The 18,220-nt window shown below is 48.0% G+C and overlaps 1 protein-coding gene across 5 annotated transcripts in view; it reads right to left on the bottom strand.

Annotated features, from left to right (window-relative positions):
* The window catches only part of TOP2B (DNA topoisomerase II beta), a 607,938-nt gene that overhangs the window by 158,241 nt on the left and 431,477 nt on the right, over positions 1 to 18,220 (bottom strand). For 2 of the 5 annotated variants that reach the window (XM_078663968.1, XM_078663971.1), the window contains exons 29-30: positions 5,696 to 5,864; positions 5,077 to 5,238 (exon numbers count right to left, since the gene is read on the bottom strand). In XM_078663968.1, the coding sequence (XP_078520094.1) occupies positions 5,077 to 5,238; positions 5,696 to 5,864 (331 nt within the window). Of the gene's footprint in view, positions 1 to 5,076; positions 5,242 to 5,689; positions 5,865 to 18,220 lie in introns of all 5 variants that reach the window. The other 3 variants (XM_078663967.1, XM_078663970.1, XM_078663969.1) reach the window with 2 other exon arrangements.

The raw sequence follows: 18,220 nt of genomic DNA, 5'->3' as shown, positions 1-18,220 counted from the left end.
ATCTGTTTGAGACAAGTCTCTACATGACGAACTCCGGTCGTATGAGATGACATTTTCCCTTACACACAGGAAACTCTTTTCAAAAAGGACCTTGAAAGAAAACAGTAGCTCAGAACCACATCCGGAAGAGCTTAAAGGAAGGAAAGGAGATGAATGTGCATTGGTGGTGCTTGTATCCGCTAGCCACATCTGGCTCAAAATGACATCAGCATGAAGCTGTATGTTTTGATGCCACATGCAGGCACGCAGGACTACTGCTCTGAAAGTTTCTGGATTCAGTATGATGCCTGGGAAATATTCAGAAGGTGAATAAACTGTGGATAGAAGTATCACGAACTAGGACAGAGCTGTGCTTTCCTACAAGAAATGTTTATGAAGTTCTTGAGCCTGAATTGCTGCTCACTGGCAAAACATCATGCGGAGGTGTTTGACCTCCTGGTCGATGAGTCCCCAGACGCCCTCTTCCTCAGAGACGTGGCTCACGCATGACTCAGTGGCGGAGTCATGGGTAGCGTTGCCACAGGGGTATGTGCTTGCGGCCATCAACAGAGAGGGGGTAGAGGGGGAGGCATTGCAGTAATCACCAAAGAGGCCTACTCTCTCAGCCTATGCAAGGAAACCATTGCGGGCTGCAAAAGCGCCTTATTTAAACTTTGTTTGACGCACAATCTTACTATATCCGGCCTCCTAATTTATAGACCCCGTGGTCCGTCCAGCTCGTTTAGGGACAACCTACTAAGCATGGTCGAGTCACTGGCTAGTAAATCAGCTAATTTCCCCATTCTGGGGGATCGTAATCTTCACTTGCTGAGGCCTGCTGCTTCCTGGCAGACTTGGAAGCCTTCCAGCTAGTGCAGCATGTCGCTGGCGCCACCCATGTGGCGGGTCAACTATTAGACCCCATCCTTTCTCATCTTAGCTCCCCGACGGTTCTCCTCCCGGTCCCGCAAGCATGGACCAATCACTTCCTGGTCCCTTTTTCACTGCAATCGCAGGGTAAAGTAGAAGAGCCGCACACTATCAGAGTGCTTAAACGCCCTTGGCACAAATTGGATCCGGATCGTCTCTCTAGCTGGTTAACTGACCATCGGCCGCAACTTCCCTGCGACATAGAGGAGGCCAATTCTTGTCTTCAAGATTGGCTAATTACGGGCTTGGACAGGTGCATCCCAGCTAGAGGGGGTAAGAGCCGTGGACCTACGAATCCTTGGTTCACAGAATCCCTTACGCTGGCGAATTAACACTGCAAGCGGCTAGAACGAACGTGGAGACGCTCCTATGAGCCGTCTGCCAAGACAGAGTATCGGGCAGCCATCAAACAGTACCATAAAGGTATTTGTAGAGGCCGTGCGAGGCTACTAAAATCTTATCCAGCTCTAACCCTGCTAAAATCATCTTTTCGCTGCTTAGCAACATGAAAAGAGCAGGCCGTAAGAGGGCTTTGTCTAGCACCTCCAACCAACACTGTGAGGAGCTCGCCCAGTACTTTTTGAATAAAGTGGAGCTGATTTACAGGGGGCTACCAACGCTGTCCCTTAACTCCAAAGCAGAGTTGTCATGTGTTCCTGGCAACCTAGGGGCAGGTAGTCTGTCCTCATTTCCTCCTTTGACTCTGTCCGGTTATGAGATCTTGAGCTCTAAAATCAGATCTGGCTCCCCGGCGGATCCTCTGCCACCAGCCCGCCATCGCCAACTATATTCCTCCATTTCTCCGATATGTCTTGAGTTGATAAATCCATCCTTGAGTACAGCTTCTGTCCCCCGGGCATGGAAACACACCAAAGTGGTCCCATTATTAAAAAAGCCTTCTCTGGACCCGAGCGACCCTGGGAACTATTGACCAATTTCCCAGCTTCCATTCCTGGCTAAGCTGATGGAATCCCATGTGAATTCCATCCTGGCCGGATTCCTTGAGCAGAACGCCATCTTTGATGTAACACAGCATGGCTTTCGGCCACGGCACAGCACAGAGTCTGCCATACTTAACGTGTCAGAGAGCATCCGAGAGAGTCTGGACATCGGGGACTCTGCGGCACTGGTCCTCTTGGACCTCAGTGCCGCATTTGATACGATCTCTCACGACATCCTTTTGAAGCGTCTCAGGGAAGTGGGTTTGGGAGACTTGGCACTGGCCTGGCTGCGGTCTTTTCTTGAGGACAGGTCTTTCCAAGTTCTGGTCCCTCCATATTCTCGAGAGGCGGCTCAACATCGGGGAGTTCCGCAGGGCTCCGTTTTGAGCCCCTTGTTGTTCAACTTGTATGTTAGACCCTTAGCAGAGGTGGCAAAGAGCAGAGGACTGTCCCTGGTGTCCTACGCCGACGACACCCAACTGGTGTTGGCTTTCTCGAAGTGCGATAACACACTGGTCAAGTTTAAGGACGATCTCCTGGCAATCTCGGACTGGATGGCGGCTAACTGTCTACAGTTGAACTCCAGCAAGTCTGAAATTCTCCTCTCTGGCAGGGATCGCGAGCTGTGGTCCGACCAATGCTGGTCGGATCGCCTTAAGCCCGCCCCTTGTTCAGACCTTGTTTACACCTTGCTCAGATCCAATAGCCCTCTATCTTTTGTATGGAGCCTACAGTACCAGACTCTGTGTATCCGAGGCCACCTAGGCTTTGTTTGGATTCTATACACAAAACAATTGTTTGACACAAAGTCTGGTCAGCTATGTATTGTATTTTATAGTGTAGTGTTGTTGTAAATGCTTTCAGGAAGGTTTCTGAAATTTTAAAACTGGTAGAAAAGATAAAATCTTTTTTAATAAAAAATACTGTAAACGTTACATTCTAGTTGGCTAATAAATTTGGAATTAAAACCAAGGCTCTACGATATAATGGTATGAAAGAATGAGACAATGATGTGAACAAGGATTTATTGTGGTTTCCAGGGATTTCCCTTTTTGACTTTGTCGACAGTAACTTGTCCTTTGAAAAACAATCTAAGGCTGTTGCAGGGACTTGCTTCAGACTTTTACGTGGCCTTAGACCACTGCTCCGGTTCTTTCCTCCCAAGGTGCGTCAGACCTTCATCCAGGCGTCCATTATGTCCAGACTGGACTATGCTAACTGTCTATCTGGGCGCTAACAAAGCAAGCATTAAACGCCTACAGAGGACCCAGAACGCGGCGGCTCAGCTTCTAGTTGCTCTGCCAAGATCGCATTTGGCTGCTCATGTGCTTCAGAGGCTGCATTGGCTGCCAGTTGATCGTCACATCGGGTTTAAAGCACTGTGTTACGCCCATAAGATTCTGGCACGACAGGCCCCGATGGGGCTACTCCATCTACTGGAGTACTATGCGCCGAGCGGTCCACTGCGTTCTGCCGATCTTGCCTTGGTCCGTGTCCCACGCATCTGGAGAGCGACGGCCGGTGGTCGTTCCTTTGGCTACCTGGCCGCAAAACTCTGGAACTCACTCCCTTTTCCCATGAGTCACATCGAATCATCTGGCTTTTCACAAAACCTTAAAAACCTGGCTTTATCCCTGTAAGTAGCCTATCTGCGGGTATTCACTACTGGCTCTGGTACTTGGGGTTTCTGATAGCACTGGGACGCCTCGTCGCTGGGGCAGCTATGCGCTTTACAAAACCGAAAATAAATAAAATAAATAATGAAACTGAATTTCATCGGGAAAATGCAGTGAAATATTGTTTCAGAAGAACCTCTGATAGGAATGTGAAAAATGAAGAAGATATCTACTAAAAGCATACTATGACAGGGATTTAAGACAAGGGTTTTGTACTAACAAGATAGAATTGGAAGAAGGTAAAGTTTTATTTCCCTTCATGACGATAGAGCAGCAAATAATGAAACATTTATGCATCATAAATACTATTTTATAATATCTTCTTTCTGTGTAACACTGTGTAGAGACTACAAAAATGTGTCCCCTCCTAGTATGGAACTCAGGTGGACTTAAATGCCATCTCAAACTGTAATAGGATACAAGCAGAGTTTCTTGGTATGGGGACAGCTAGTCTACTTTTATCAGACTCAGTGTCGGTATGGAATCTGTTACCGATTTGTCATGCCTAGGATGTTTCATGTCATTTCAAGGAACTAAACAAAGGCTGACCACTTGGTGAAGGAAGCAACATCTATCAGATTAATAGAGAATCTATCTGAAAAAACATCTGCATTAAAAAATATTACAGATGAAATGATAGCCCTGAGAAGTATAGTCGTTGAGAATAGAATGGTTTTTGATGATCTACTGGATACAAAGGGTGGTGGTTGTAGGGTTATCAGACAACAGTGCTGCACATATATTCTTGAAACAACAATAATCTACACTAAACTCATAGATGAAATTCATCACATAGTAAAGGAAGCAAGAGATCAGAGGAGGCGGACAACTCTGGGAGTCACTGGCTTCGCAACTGGGTATACGGTGAGCTGTCGCCCATATGGGTTTAAGGATATTAGTTCAGTATTTTGAAACAAATGCGATTCACACACCTCGAAAGGCAATGACTGATCCTCCGATTGAAGAGGAAATAAAGCATATGATGAACATCTCCATTTAGGTTGTGACACTTGTTAGTTTCAGAGGAGGGAAGGTAGAATGCATTTTATTTCAGGTTCCATTTAGAGTCACTTGGTCTGAGCTGAACTTGCAAGACTTGCAAAATCACGAGCGTGACAAACTGCTATTTCTCTTGAAGTGATTGAGTAAAGCTATATCCATAAAATCTATTATGAGACGATAAATGATTGGAAGAATATTAAGATATATGTACACTGGGCCATGCCGGATTGGCTGTGTATCTGGTGCAAGATGTATTGAAAACTCTAAAGAGTGGTGAGCTCAGATCAATTGCATCAGGACTCCTAGCAGCTGTCCATAAAGATTTCCCCTTGAACCATACTGCGTTTTTGATAACACCTACACGCTAGACGAGTACATGGAAAGTCATAGTACCATTCAATCAGGCAATAATATTTTAAGGCTAACCATCAACCTTCTGCAAAATATGAACATTTAGGACAACAGTATAGCGGGCAGCCTGCATGGCAAAGAGCTTCAGCATCGCAGATAGGGATATTAAGCACTATCAAAATGTTACCACACAATACCTGCAGCTCGCCGAAGAAGCGAATCTCTTGGAATAACCAAAGGCTCCACAATTTCCTCAACTTCACTTTCAGATTTAGATTCGTCCTCAGACCATGGATTTCGCTTTTTAACCTTCTTTCCTGATCCTTTGGGGGTGACTGATGTTCTACGTACTCTGGAACCTGCATCATAATTAAGCAAAGGATTTTCAAATGTTTGAACTAACAGTGAAGTAGTGATTGAGGGCTCTAGTGCAATGGACTATGTGGAGTGATAATGAATAGCTGCCTGCAATAGACATGGTAAAAAGGCTTACTAGAAATGTGATTAATTTAACTACTGTGCATTACAATGGCGAAAGAGCACGGTTTTAAGGATTCACCCCCAGAGCAGCATTTCTGGTGAGTAACAGCAAGACTTAACAAGCAAGTCATATGCTTGAGACCGCTAGTGGTGGATAGTTTAGAAGAAGCAAGGCATAGTGAAAGGTGAATAGGAGAAAGATGACAAACAGGAATATAAAAAGTGAGAAAGGGTTTGTGGGGATGGGTGCAGGAAGATTAAGTGCTGACAATGTTTATATATGCCAGGAAGCTGGTGTGTTTAAAAAGCATGATTAGTGGCATGTGTCACCTTCACCTGGTTCCTTTGGTTCCTTTTTCTCTCGTTTGACCCGTGGGGTTTTTGGTGCTGGGGTACCCAGAGGGGTCACCAGAGGTGTACTCTGTGAGTCATCAACTCCATCCCCTCCCATCATCCCAAAATCTTCATCAAATTCCATTTTTAAGGCAAGGGAATCCATATCACCCTGAGGGAAAACAAAATGTAAGAAGATATATGCATAAGCATATAAAAACCAAAAAAGGAAGTGCCAAGATTGACTTGATTAATAAAAGAAGCACCTTATGCAGTTGTTTCCATTTTATTGGACTAGAATATAGCTTGGCATGGAGAGAGGCTTGACAAAATGCACTTTCAAAAACTGCAGTTTTTAATAATTTTATAAAATGCACTTAAGGATCATGCAATCAGATGAACAATTGTTATTTTCCTGTAAACTGTAGTTCTCCAGTATTGGTGTCTTTCATAGATTCACATGCTTGAATATTCCCCGTCATCGAAGTGGGAGCCCCACGGTAAATAAAATAGCAATAAACCAATGATATATGTATATAAAAACATAATTACATACATTCCAAAACCATAAATACTTATAAGTACTAAGGTTAGCATTAACACATAGGAATACATAGAAGACAAGAAAACCTTAATAGCATATCTATGTCATTATGTTAGTCCAAACTACAGCCAATCAGGCACCAGCACCCCTCTAGAACCTTCTCCTCAGAGGCTCAGGCCCTCAGATTTTCGTAGCACAAGAGTGACAAAAGAGCCTAGGAGGAGAAGCGAGCCTCTGGGGGGAGGTGGGAGGGTCGCATGTGAATCTATGAAAGACACCAATACTGGAGAACCGCCGTTTACAGGTAAGTAACAATTGTTCTTCTCCAGTATTGGGGTGTCTTTCATAGATTCACATACTTGAATAGAATAGTAAGCAGTAATAGTTGGCCGCAAGACAAAATAGTAGCGCATTCGCATAAAAATGCAATGAAATGACATAAGCTGCCAGACCAATAATAGTAAAAAGACTGTACAGGCGGAGGGAAGGTAAGAGGCTCACTTTATTTAAAAAGATTACGAAGCACCGCTTGGCTCACTGCTGTATCAGCTTCGTTGATCGTCTCAAGGCAGGAGTGCTTCGTGAAAGTATGCCTGCTGGACCACGTGGCTGCTAGACATATTTGATGAATGAGCACAACAGCAAACAGGGCAGTAGAGGATGACATCGCCCTGGTGGAATGAGCCCTCACTGTAGACTGAAGAGGCTTGCCAGCCTTCTGATGACAGAAGGAAATAGTGGAAGAAATCCAACGTGCAATAGTTGGCTTGGTAACCGCACGCTCCTTACGAAGGGTCCATAAGCAACAAACAGTTGATCAGACCTACGAGAATTTAAGGCATCTTTTAACGTCCAAAGAATGCAAACGCTGCTCCGTGCGAGATTGGGGATTAGCAAAGAAAGTCTTTAAGAACACTGGTTCATTGAGGTGAAAATCAGTTGGCACCTTAGTCATGAATGCCAGGTTGGTGCGAAGTACAACACAGTCCGATTTGAATTGAAGAAAAGGAGGCTGAATGGTAAAGGCGTGGATATCACTCACGTGACGTGAGGAGGTCAAAGCAAGAAGAAGAGCCACCTTCCAGGTCAAAAATTTCAAATCTGCTTTGAGGATTGGCTCAAAGGGCGCCTTCATCAATTGCACCAAAACAACATTGAGATGCTAGGTAGGGAGGAAGACGCCGGATGGGCGGGAACATCCTGAGCAACCCCTTGAAGTACTGCAGAATGACTCTGGATGAGTAGAGAGAGGAAAGACCATCCTGCCGGAAACAAGATATTGCCGCTAGGAAGACCTTCAAAGTGGATTGGGAAAGTCCTGATTGAGCCAACTGGAGAAAGAACGGCAGAAGTTGAGCAGGAGAGGAGTGCACGGGATGGATGTTGGCAGATGCACACCAGTGACAGAACCTTTTCCACCTTAGCTTGTAAGTCTTTACTGTGGACGGAGCTCTCGCATTGGCCAGAACCTCTTAACATGCTGGCGAAAGGTTCAAGTGGGCAACTTCAAGGTGTTCTAGTTCCAGGCCGATAATTTGAGAGAGGAGGGGTCCGGATGACAGACCTGACCCTTGTCCATTGTGAGGAGTTCCGCTCGAGGACGAAGGAGGATGGGTTCGCACTGTGAGAGAAGCAACAGTTCCGAGAACCACGCTTGTCGAGGTCATCTGGAGCGATCAGGAGAATGTGGCACGGCTGTCTCCGCATCTTCCACAACACTCGAACCAGCGGAATCGGCGGAAAACCGCAGGCGAATAGATTGCACCAATCCATCAAAAAGCATTCCCGCACAACCCTTGATGGGGAAGCCAACTTGCATTTCCGGTTCACAGGGCTCGCAAAAAGATCCAAGTCCAGGTGACCCCACAGTCGAAAGATGAAGTCTAGAGTCGGCTGATGCAACTCCCACTCGTGGGTCGAGGATGCGGACCTGCTGAGGGAGTCCGCTAGGATGTTGGAGATGCCTGGTAGGTGAACTGCTGTCAGAGTGATTTGGCGACGGAGTGCCCAGTCCCAGATGTTCTGTGCCAGCTGAGAAAGGAGCGGTGACTTGGTGCCGCCCTGCTTGTTTACATAGTGCATACTGGTAGTATTGTCGGTTTGAATGAGCACTGATTCTCCCTGGAGGAGAAGATGGAAAGACTTGAGCGCCAGGAAAATGGCTATTAGTTTCAGTCTGTTGATGTGCCAGGAACGTTGAGATAGGGTCCACTTGCCCTTTATGGATAGCCCCTGAAGATGTGTGCCCCAACCTTCCAGGGAGGCATTCGTGGTAAGGACGAGCTCCGGAGCGATGGTTAGGAAAGAAGTGCCGGCAGCTATGTTTGACGGTTGAGCCCACCATTGGAGAGCGGATCTCATCCGAGTGGTCACCAGGACCAGATGGTTGAAAAAACCGGTGACCTGACGCCACTGTTTGTCCAGTTCCTCCTGAATTGGGCGACTCTTGAGCCTGCAATTTGGGATCAGGAGGACGCCATCCCAAAAAAAGACTTTAATACACGAACTGAAACGGACCCTTTTGAATGGATGAGAGCCACTAGGCGTAGAATCCGCAGAGGACGTTCGTGAGACACGAATGCTTTCGCCAGTGAAGTATCCAGAGTGGCTCCTAGAAAGGTCCTGCGTGGAGCTGGATCGACCTGAGGCTTCTCGGTGTTGATGGAGAGACCGAGGGAGTGGAATAGAGTCTGACAGAATAGAGTGTCCAGAAACGCCTGATGACGAGATTGCGACTTGATGAGACAGTCGTCCAGGTAGGGAAAAATTTGAACTCCCTTCAAACGTAGATATGCCGCCACCGGGGCCAGGACTTTCGTGAAGACGCAAGTGTCATGTTCAGCTCCGCTGTGCGCCTGGCTGGACGCAGGGAACTACAAGAACGGCCGACGAAGGGACTACGTATCCCGTGAGACTGTGCGCCGCGCAGGCGCGAACCTGAGAGAACTACAGGTCCCGGGAGCATGTGCGCCGCGCATGCGCGAAATGCGGTGACGCATAAAAACAGAAGCGGCGCCGGGCGACTGCATCAGATATTGAAGATACAGAGGGAAGACGCCGGAAAGGTAAGGGACAAGCGTTCCCTGCTCTGTGTTCTGAGTTTGACTCAACTCGTTATCTAGCCTTAAGACGCCCGTAGCCTTAAAGCCTGGTCATCCCGACCCTGGAGATCGATATTGACTCAGCTTTTGCACGAACTCGGGTGCCCCGGTTACAAGACAGACCTCGTCAGTTGCACGCTGACAGGATTCCCTAAACCGGAGAGAGAGCAGCAGCTCCTTCTCCTTGATCATTAAAGACAAAAACCCTCGTGTGGGATAACTGGAAGAGCAGTAGCTCGCAAGCTATCCCGAACTTAACAAGCACAGGCAAGACAATTACGGACTCTTGGGTCTCTGGTGCATTCTTAACCAGGACGTGCTGTACCCCACGTTGGAAGGTGCTGGGATCAGCACCACTGCGGGGGACGGTTTCAGAACAGCTGGCTAGCTGTTCGAGAGTCGAGTGGCATTGTCGGCCACTGCTTAGCACAGTGCCCTCCGTTGGAGAGTGCCAGGACGACACTCATGCGGAGAAGGGTTTAGACAGCTAACATAGGAACAGAGTGGAGTAACTCTTAGTAATACTTGAACCGGTGTCTGTGTTCTTTATCGAGTAAAAACCTGAACTAAACCACATCAGTCTGCGACTGTATTCTTTCTGCATTGTGCGACTAAACAGTGGGGTGTCACCATCCAATCCCGTGGGCAATCAGGGTTTACAGCGAGGGGCGGAGCGAAAGCCGAAAGGCAGAACCGTGAATTGAAAGGGTCTGCGTCCTACCCAGAAGCGCAAGTACTTCCGGTGCCTTGGAAGCATCGGCAGGTGGAAATAAGCGTCCTGGAGATCAATGGTGGTCATGAAATCGTCCTTCGAGAGAAAGTGGAGAACTTCCGTGAGTGTGAGCATGCGGAAGGATTGGCACTTCAGGTACTTGTTCAGGGCTGTTAAGTCGAGGATCGGATGCCATTCGCCAGACTTCTTGAGGACGAGGAAAAACCAGGAATATAATCCCATCCCCTTCTGAGACTTGGGAACCACTTCGATGGCACCTTTCTGAATTTGTCGAAAGAGCTTCCTGAGGTGAGCCGGAGGTGGACCAGTTGGTGGTGGGGTTGGAGGGAACTTGACGAACTCCAAAGCATGGCCTTTTGATACAATGTCCAGCACCCAACGGTCCGAGGTGATTGAAGACTAATTGGAAAAGAAAAGGGAGATTCGACCTCCAACTTTGAGCGGGGAAGGCAAGTCATTGCTTCTTAGAAGCGGAGCCTCTGTAGGAAGACTTTCCTCTGTAAGACTTGGTAGACTGCTGCCGATAGGACTGCTGTGACTGGGAGGAATATCATTGATTTCCTTGGCCGTAGGAGCGGTACTGGTTGGATCCGCCTCGAAAAGAAGAGGAGGTGCCGCATCCGCGCGCACAACGAAAAGGCTGTTTGCAAAACTGCAAAGTGCCTAATGCACGAGCCGTTTCGGTGTCCTTTTTTATTGTTTGAAGTGCGTCGTCCACATGCTGGCCAAAAAGCGATTCGCCGTCATAGGGCATGTCGAGGATTTTCACCTGAACCTCCTGGCGAAAAGAGGTGGAACGAAGCCAGCCCTGAAGATGTAAAACAGCTGCCACCGCCAGCTGACAAAAACCAGTGCACGCAATGTCCACAGAGCAGTCAATCTCTGATGACGCTCTCTCCCTCCTGAAGAATCTTGAGAGCCTCTGCTCTGGAGGGCTCAGGGATGAGGTTGATAAAAAGACGTATCCGACCACATCTGGCAGTCGTAGCGCCCCAAATGGCCAGCGAATTTGCAGCCCTCACGGTGGTAGAAGCCATAGTGGAACATTTTTTGCCAATGGCATCAAGACTACGTCCCTCACGGTCAGGAGGAGCGGTTATTGGAGAAGACGGGTTCCTGGAACGGCGCTGTGCGGCCTGGGTGATCACGGAATCGGGTTTAGGCTGCGCTACCAAGCAAGCTGGAGAACCCTGGGGTGCCCTATATTTCTTCTCCAAACAAGGAAGAAGTGCCAGAATAGAATCTGGCGTCTGCATCAGTTTGACACCCTCGTTCCAAATGAAGTCAATTATGGGCACTGTCTGGACCTGTTTAAAAGGTTGACTCTTGTAATCATAAATAAAACAGTCCTCATCCTTCCGAACCATAGGAAGTTTAAAATTCTGCACCGCTCGTTCCATAAATTGGTGAAAAACAGCTATATCCAAGGGAGGGGAATCCCCGGATCCGAAGGTGGCAGAGACGGTGTCTGGATCTGATAATCGTCTCAGGCCGCCATGTTCCCATCATCATCATCATCTACTTCGCCGTCTTCCCGATCTGGTCGGGGGTCATCATCCTCAAACCGTTGCATGGACCTGAATAGAGGTTGTTTGAGCTGCAGAGGGTGCAACTGACTCTGGCAGTGGAGCAGGGGGAGGAGCTGCGGTAGGTGGAGGAGACGCCTGGTGAGACGGTGGAAATCGCCTATTATAATCTTCAAGCATGTATTGGAGATTAAAAATGAGGGAGAGTGGTATTTGAGCGGTGGGAACCTGAACAGAAGGTTCCTCCTCATGAAAATAAGGATTGACCTGATCATCCTCATAGTCTTGACATTTAATGACGAGCTCCGAAGGGCTTTGGGCTGCCCGGAACCGATCATCTTCCTCCTCATCAGACCAGAGTCCTGCTCCGAACCTGTGGCAAAAAGCGGTGACGGAGTATGAAGTGGAAGTGGAAGCTGATCCAAAAGCAACTGTCGCCGTTGGTGCAGAGGGCCAACAACAGAAGCCCCAGATCCGGATGAAGAAAATGGCACCAGAGGCAATGATGCGAAGGTAGACGTCGACATCATAGTCGACGGGACAATCATTGCCGATGAAGCAGTCGACGGCAAGACCACAGCCGTCGACGAAGCAGCCATCTACAAAGCCGTCGACGACAAGACCACAGCAGTCAACGAAGCCGCCGTAGACGGAGCCACCATCGATGGGGCCGCCGAAACAACCATCGACGGAGCTGTTGCCGACGAAGCACCCGCCGACGAAGAGGCTCTCTTCACAGTAAGCGTCGTCGAAGATTTGATGTTGACGAGATTGCCTTCTTAGACGTCGACGGCGAGATTGGGATCGTCGACGAGACAGATTCGTGGCTCACACACACCATCATCGACACGGACGACGTCGACGCAGCCGCCGTCGACGACACACTGGCACAAGTCATCGTCACCCTAGTCAGAGAGCTGGAGACGGCAGATTTCGTACGTTTTTTTAGTGGAAACATGCGTGGAAGGAGCCGTGGACACCTGAGTCAGATCTCCGGGGCGTAGGCGTAGCAGGAGGAGGTGGACAGAAGTTGAAGTTCTTTCTTTTTCAGGAAAGGAGATGGCAAATCCTGCACATTAATACGTTTAGAAGCGGCTCGACATACCTGACGCAAGGCTTTCTGCGTCAGAAAGACGTGAATCCTTATCCTTCAACCTCTGTAACCACAGAAGGAGACGCCCTTCCCTGTCCTTAAGGGTCTTGGTGGAGAAAGTCCTGCAAATTTTACATTTTCCTACCACATGCTCTGGATAGAGGCAGTAAATACACTTCTTGTGAGGGTCCTCTGAGAAGAGCCACAACTTTCCACAAGAAGAACATGGTCGAAACAAAGACTTCTTATTTGAAGACAATTCAGAAAAAACTGTAGAAATCTTTAAAGAGGTTGAAAACTGAGCAGAGCTCAGGGAGACTCCCTTCACACGACGTGCGGTAGAAAATCTGAGGGCCTGAGCCTCTGAGAAGGTTCTAGAGGGGTGCTGGCACCTGATTGGCTGTAGTTTGGACTAACAATGACATGGATACGATATAAAGGTTTTCTTGTCTTCTATGTATTCCTGTGTGTTAATGCTAACCGTAGTACTTATAAGTATTTATGGTTTTGGAATGTATGTAATTATGTTTTTATATACATATATTATTGGTTTATTGCTATTTTATTTACCGTGGGGCTCCCACTTCAACGACGGGGAATATTCAAGCATGTGAATCTATGAAAGACACCCCAAAACTAGAGAATAATATGAAACTAGATGGAATATCAGATTTCAGGAGCACAAAAGAATAAGCTAGCCGGCCATAGCGCCAACAATTCTGCATTTTCTTTACCTAGTAGGCTAGTGTTCATCCACACACTCGTGTAAGCTGCAGTTTGTCTTGCATGAAATGTAGGCCAGAGTCAGCAGCTAATACAAAAAATTACTGTGTAATATTCCGGCATGCAATTTCATGGCAACTTTAGTAAGCTTGCAGTGCTTCTGAGAGGGAGGCTTGGCTGTAAGAAGCCAAAGCATCTTAAAATTAGAAAGGTATTAACAACTAAATTATGGTACCTGAATAAACTGTAGCATTTATTTGTAAATAAGAACCACTCCCTATTTACAGGGGACCATACTGTCTCTTTGGCTGAATGAATATGCTACTTACCAGTATGCATCTGTTCTTGGCATGTAGGGCTGCTAACATTCATATCTATTGCATAGATCGCCGCCTAGTGTTGGGTCCGGATGATTGCACATTGTTGTCCTGGAAGAGTCTTCGAAGTATCACGAGATAGGTGGCTCCTCCCATGGACTAAAGTGCGCATGGGCATCGACTCCATCCCCAGATTGTTTTTAGCCATTGTGGAAGAGATGGAGTGAAATAGTGTAAAGGATGTCCATGCTAATGATGAATGCAAGAGAGTGTCTGCAGCCGCTACGGGCACCGGGGAGGAGGGCGGGCGATATGAATGTTAGCAGCCCTACATGCCAAGAACAGATGCATACTGGTAAGTAGCATATTCAGTTCGAGGCATGTGGGCTGCTAAATTCATATCTATTGCATAGAATACACAGCAGTCCCTCCATTAAGGGCGGTTGCCCGTGCCAGCTGCAGAAGCTTGAAAAAGTGTCTTGAGAACAGCCTGTCCTACAGCTGCTTGCTGTTTGGAATGCACATCTACACAGTAATGTTTGGTAAATGTGTGTGGTGCAGACCATGTGGCTGCTCTACAAATGTCTTCCAAGGGAATGTTCCCCAGGAAAGCCATGGAGGCCCCCAACTTGCGTGTGGAGTGCGCCCTTGGGGGTATTGTTAAAGTGCGTTTAGCCTTTTGATAACAGATTTGAATGCACTTAACAATCCATCTGGCTATTCCTGCTTTGGAAATGGGGTTGCCTTTGTGCTGTGCTGAGAAGGCAACAAAAAGTTGTTGTGTTTTTCTAAAGTGTTGTGTTCTGTCAATGTAGTACATTAGCGCCCTCCTAACGTCTAATGTATGAAGCATTCTTTCTGCTACCGTTTGTGGGTTTTGGAAGAATGCAGGCAGGTCAATAGTTTGGTTGATATGAAACTGTGACACCACCTTAGGAAGGAATTTGGGGTTAGTGCGGAGCACTACCCTGTTAGAATGTATTTGGATGAATGGCTCTTGGATTGTGAGCGCTTGCAGCTCACTAACACGTCTGAGCGATGTGATAGCAATGAGAAAAGCCACTTTCCATGTTAGAAACTGAATTTCGCAGGAGTGCAGTGGCTCGAAAGGTGGGCCCATCAGCCTGGTGAGGACCACATTGAGGTTCCACACTGGAGCTGGTGGTGTTCGTGGAGGAATGACTCGCTTCAGTCCCTCTAGGAAGGCTTTAATGGCAGGCACCCTGAAAACAGAGAGGTGCTGCCTATTCTGGAGATAAGCCGCTATGGCGGATAAATGTATCCGAATGGAAGCGTACGCTAGATTACATTTGTAAAGATGTAACAAATAGCAGATGATGTTAGGAATGGATGCATCTAGCGGGTTGATATTGTTGTCTGTACAGTAAATGACAAACCGCTTCCACTTTGCAGCATAGCAAGCTCTGGTCGTGGGCTTCCTTGCCTCCCGGATGATGTCCATGCATTCAGGAGGCAGGTTGAGGGAGCCAAATTCTAAGACTTCAGGAGCCAGATCGCCAGATTGAGCTGTTGCGGATCTGGATGCTGAATGTCGCCATGGTTCTGCGTCAAGAGCCTGGATGTGAGATGCAGCCTTTGATGCGGTACCACGGAAAGTTCTAGAAACGTGGTGTACCATGGTTGGCGTGCCCATGTTGGAGCAACCAGGATGAGAGTCATCGAGTGTTGCTTTAGCTTTCTTGCCACCAGCGGAATGAGAGGCGCTGGGGGAAAAGCGTACGCAAATTTGCCTGACCAGTTCATCCATATCGCATTCCCCTGCGATTCCGGGTGAGGGAACCTGGCGGCAAAGCTTTGGCATTTTGCGTTTTCCCTTGTGGCAAACAGGTCTATCTCTGGATGACCCCACTGCTGGAAGTACGGGTGGAGTACTGATGGATGTATCTCCCACTCGTGCATTTGATGGCTGTATCTGCTGAGCAGATCCGCCATCTGATTGTCCTTGCCTGGGAGGTGTTCCGCCATGAGGAAAATGTTCCTCTGAATGGCCCACTTCCACATGCTCTGAGCCAGATGAGACCGCTGTGGTGAGTGAGTACCTCCCTGCTTTTGGATGTAGTACATGGCTGTCATGTTGTCCGTCCGGATCAACACGACTTTGTAGCACAAATGTACTTTGAAGGACTTTATCGCCATGAAGATTGCCATCAATTCCAGGTAGTTGATGTGCAACTTCTGTTGCTGGGTGGACCACAGTCCCTGCACAGTGTAGTGGAGCACATGAGCTCCCCACCCTTGGAGAGATGCGTCCGTTGTTAGGATAATCTGTGGCACTGGCTCTTGGAACGGTCGTCCCTTGCAAAGGTTGTGTGGATTCCACCAATGCAGAGAGTTGTATGCCCGACCGGTCACCAACACTAGGTCTGTCAGTTGTCCCCGAGCCTGTGTCCACTGAGTTGCCAAGCATTCTTGGAGCGGACGCATGTGCAACCTCGCGTGCGGGACTATGAAGATGCAGGAGGCCATCATGCCTATCAACTGCATGAACACTCTCGCTGGCAGGGAGTGTTGCGGTCTGAACCTCTGGATTAGCGACTGAATGCTGTTGATTCTGACTGGGTTTGGCTGAGCCATAGCAGTCAGGGTGTTTATTGTCGCGCCCAGATACTGCCGCACATGGGCTGGTTGAAGGTGCGACTTTGGGTAGTTTAGCGAGAACCCCAGACTGTGAAGGAGTTGAATAGTGTGGGACATGTGTGCGGCGCACTGTTGTTCCGACTTTGCTTGAACAAGCCAGTCGTCTAGGTACGGGTAGACATGTATGTTCTGTCTCCTGAGGTGCGCCGCCACTGTCGCCAGACACTTTGTAAACACTCTGGGGGCAGTAGTCACCCCGAAGGGTAGGACTTTGAATTGATAGTGCCTGTTTTGAATGGTGAACCTGAGGTATTTTCTGTGGGATGGGTGGAGTGGGATGTGGAAATAAGCATCCTTGAGGTCCAAGGTTGCTAGAAAGTCCCCTTGATTTAGCAGGGGAAGAATTTGTTGCAGTGTCAGCATGTGAAAGTGTTCTGACAGTATGTACATGTTGAGGGGGCGTAGATCTAGAATAGGTCTGAGGGATCCGTCCTTTTTTGGGATGAGGAAGTACAGGGAATAGACTCCTGTGCCTTCCTCTTCCACTGGTACGAGCTCGATTGCGCCTTTTTGCAGCATCACCAAGACTTCCTGCTGCAATAAGTGCAAGTGCTCTGCTGACATAGGACGGTGTCTTGGGCGAATGTTGGGAGGAGTGGATGTTAACTCCAAACAATAACCGTACTGGATAAGTTTTCTCACCCACCTGTCTGTGGTGATGGACGTCCAGACTGGCAGGAACTGCTGGAGTCTCCCCTCGACAGGTGTTGGAAGGTCGGGGGGCAGTGACAGAGTCACTGTTTATTGGCGGCAGAGGAACGGGAGTTGTTGTTCCCTCTGCCTCTGCCCTTGGCACTGTTACCTCTGTAACCCCCTCTACCCTGCTTGGGGTACGAGGATTGTGCACCACCCTTTGTGAATTGTGTTTGTTGACCCAAGTGTCCTCTGGTAACACCACGTGTTCCTGAGCGACGAAAAGTGCTTCCCCTGAATTGTTGTGACTGAAGTGCCCCCATGGACTTAGCAGTCTCGTTGTCCATTTTAATCTTTTCAAGGGTGGTGTCTACATCTGGACCAAACAGTCTGTCAGGATTGACGGGCTGGTTGAGTATTGTAGTTTGAATGTCAGGCTTAAATCCAGATATACGAAGCCAAGCTTGTCGCCTTAACATGACGCTAGTGTTAATTCCCCTAGCCGCCGTATCTACCACATCAAGTGCACACTTTATTGCAGCGTTTGAGATAAGCTTTCCCTCCTGTATGAGCATTTCGGCTGCTTCCTTAAACTCATCAGGTAGGTGTTGAAGGAGCTGTTCTAGGGTGTCGTAATGCGCCCTATCGTATCGTGCCAATAGCGCCTGTGTGTTTGCTATACGCCATACATTGGCAGCCTGCGCAGCCACCCTTTTGCCGGATGCCTCAAGCACTTTTGACTCCTTGTCTGGGGGAGGAGCTTCACCCGTAGTTTGGGAGTTTGCCCTCTTGCGGGCATTGGCGACCACCAACGAGTCCAGAGGCAACTGTCCTCGAATATATGCAGGATCTCCAGGTGCTGGCCTGTATTTTTTCTTGATACGTGGGTTCACCACTCTTGCCCTGGTAGGTTCCTTAAAGATCTCAGGGGCATGTTTAAGGACACCTTTGAGCATAGGAAGTATTTTAACTGTTCTTTCTGAGACAGAGAAAGTGTCAAACAAAAAATCTTCCTCCACCGGGTCAGCATGCATGTCCACATCATGATTTGCTGCTGCCCGTTCTATTAAAGCATTAAATACAGCAGAATCCTCTGTTGGAGATGTACGTGCCCCAAAACCTTGTGGATCTTGTACCACCTTGGTCCCCAGTGTCGTCATATGAGTCCTGCTGAACATCAGGGTCATTGTCAACTGGGAA

The sequence above is a fragment of the Lissotriton helveticus genome, chromosome 10 (assembly GCF_964261635.1).
Source record: "Lissotriton helveticus chromosome 10, aLisHel1.1, whole genome shotgun sequence".
Classification (NCBI taxonomy): Eukaryota; Metazoa; Chordata; class Amphibia; order Caudata; family Salamandridae; genus Lissotriton; species Lissotriton helveticus.
The sequence above is the reverse complement of the archived record's forward strand: the minus strand, read 5'-3'. Positions and strand labels throughout refer to the sequence as shown.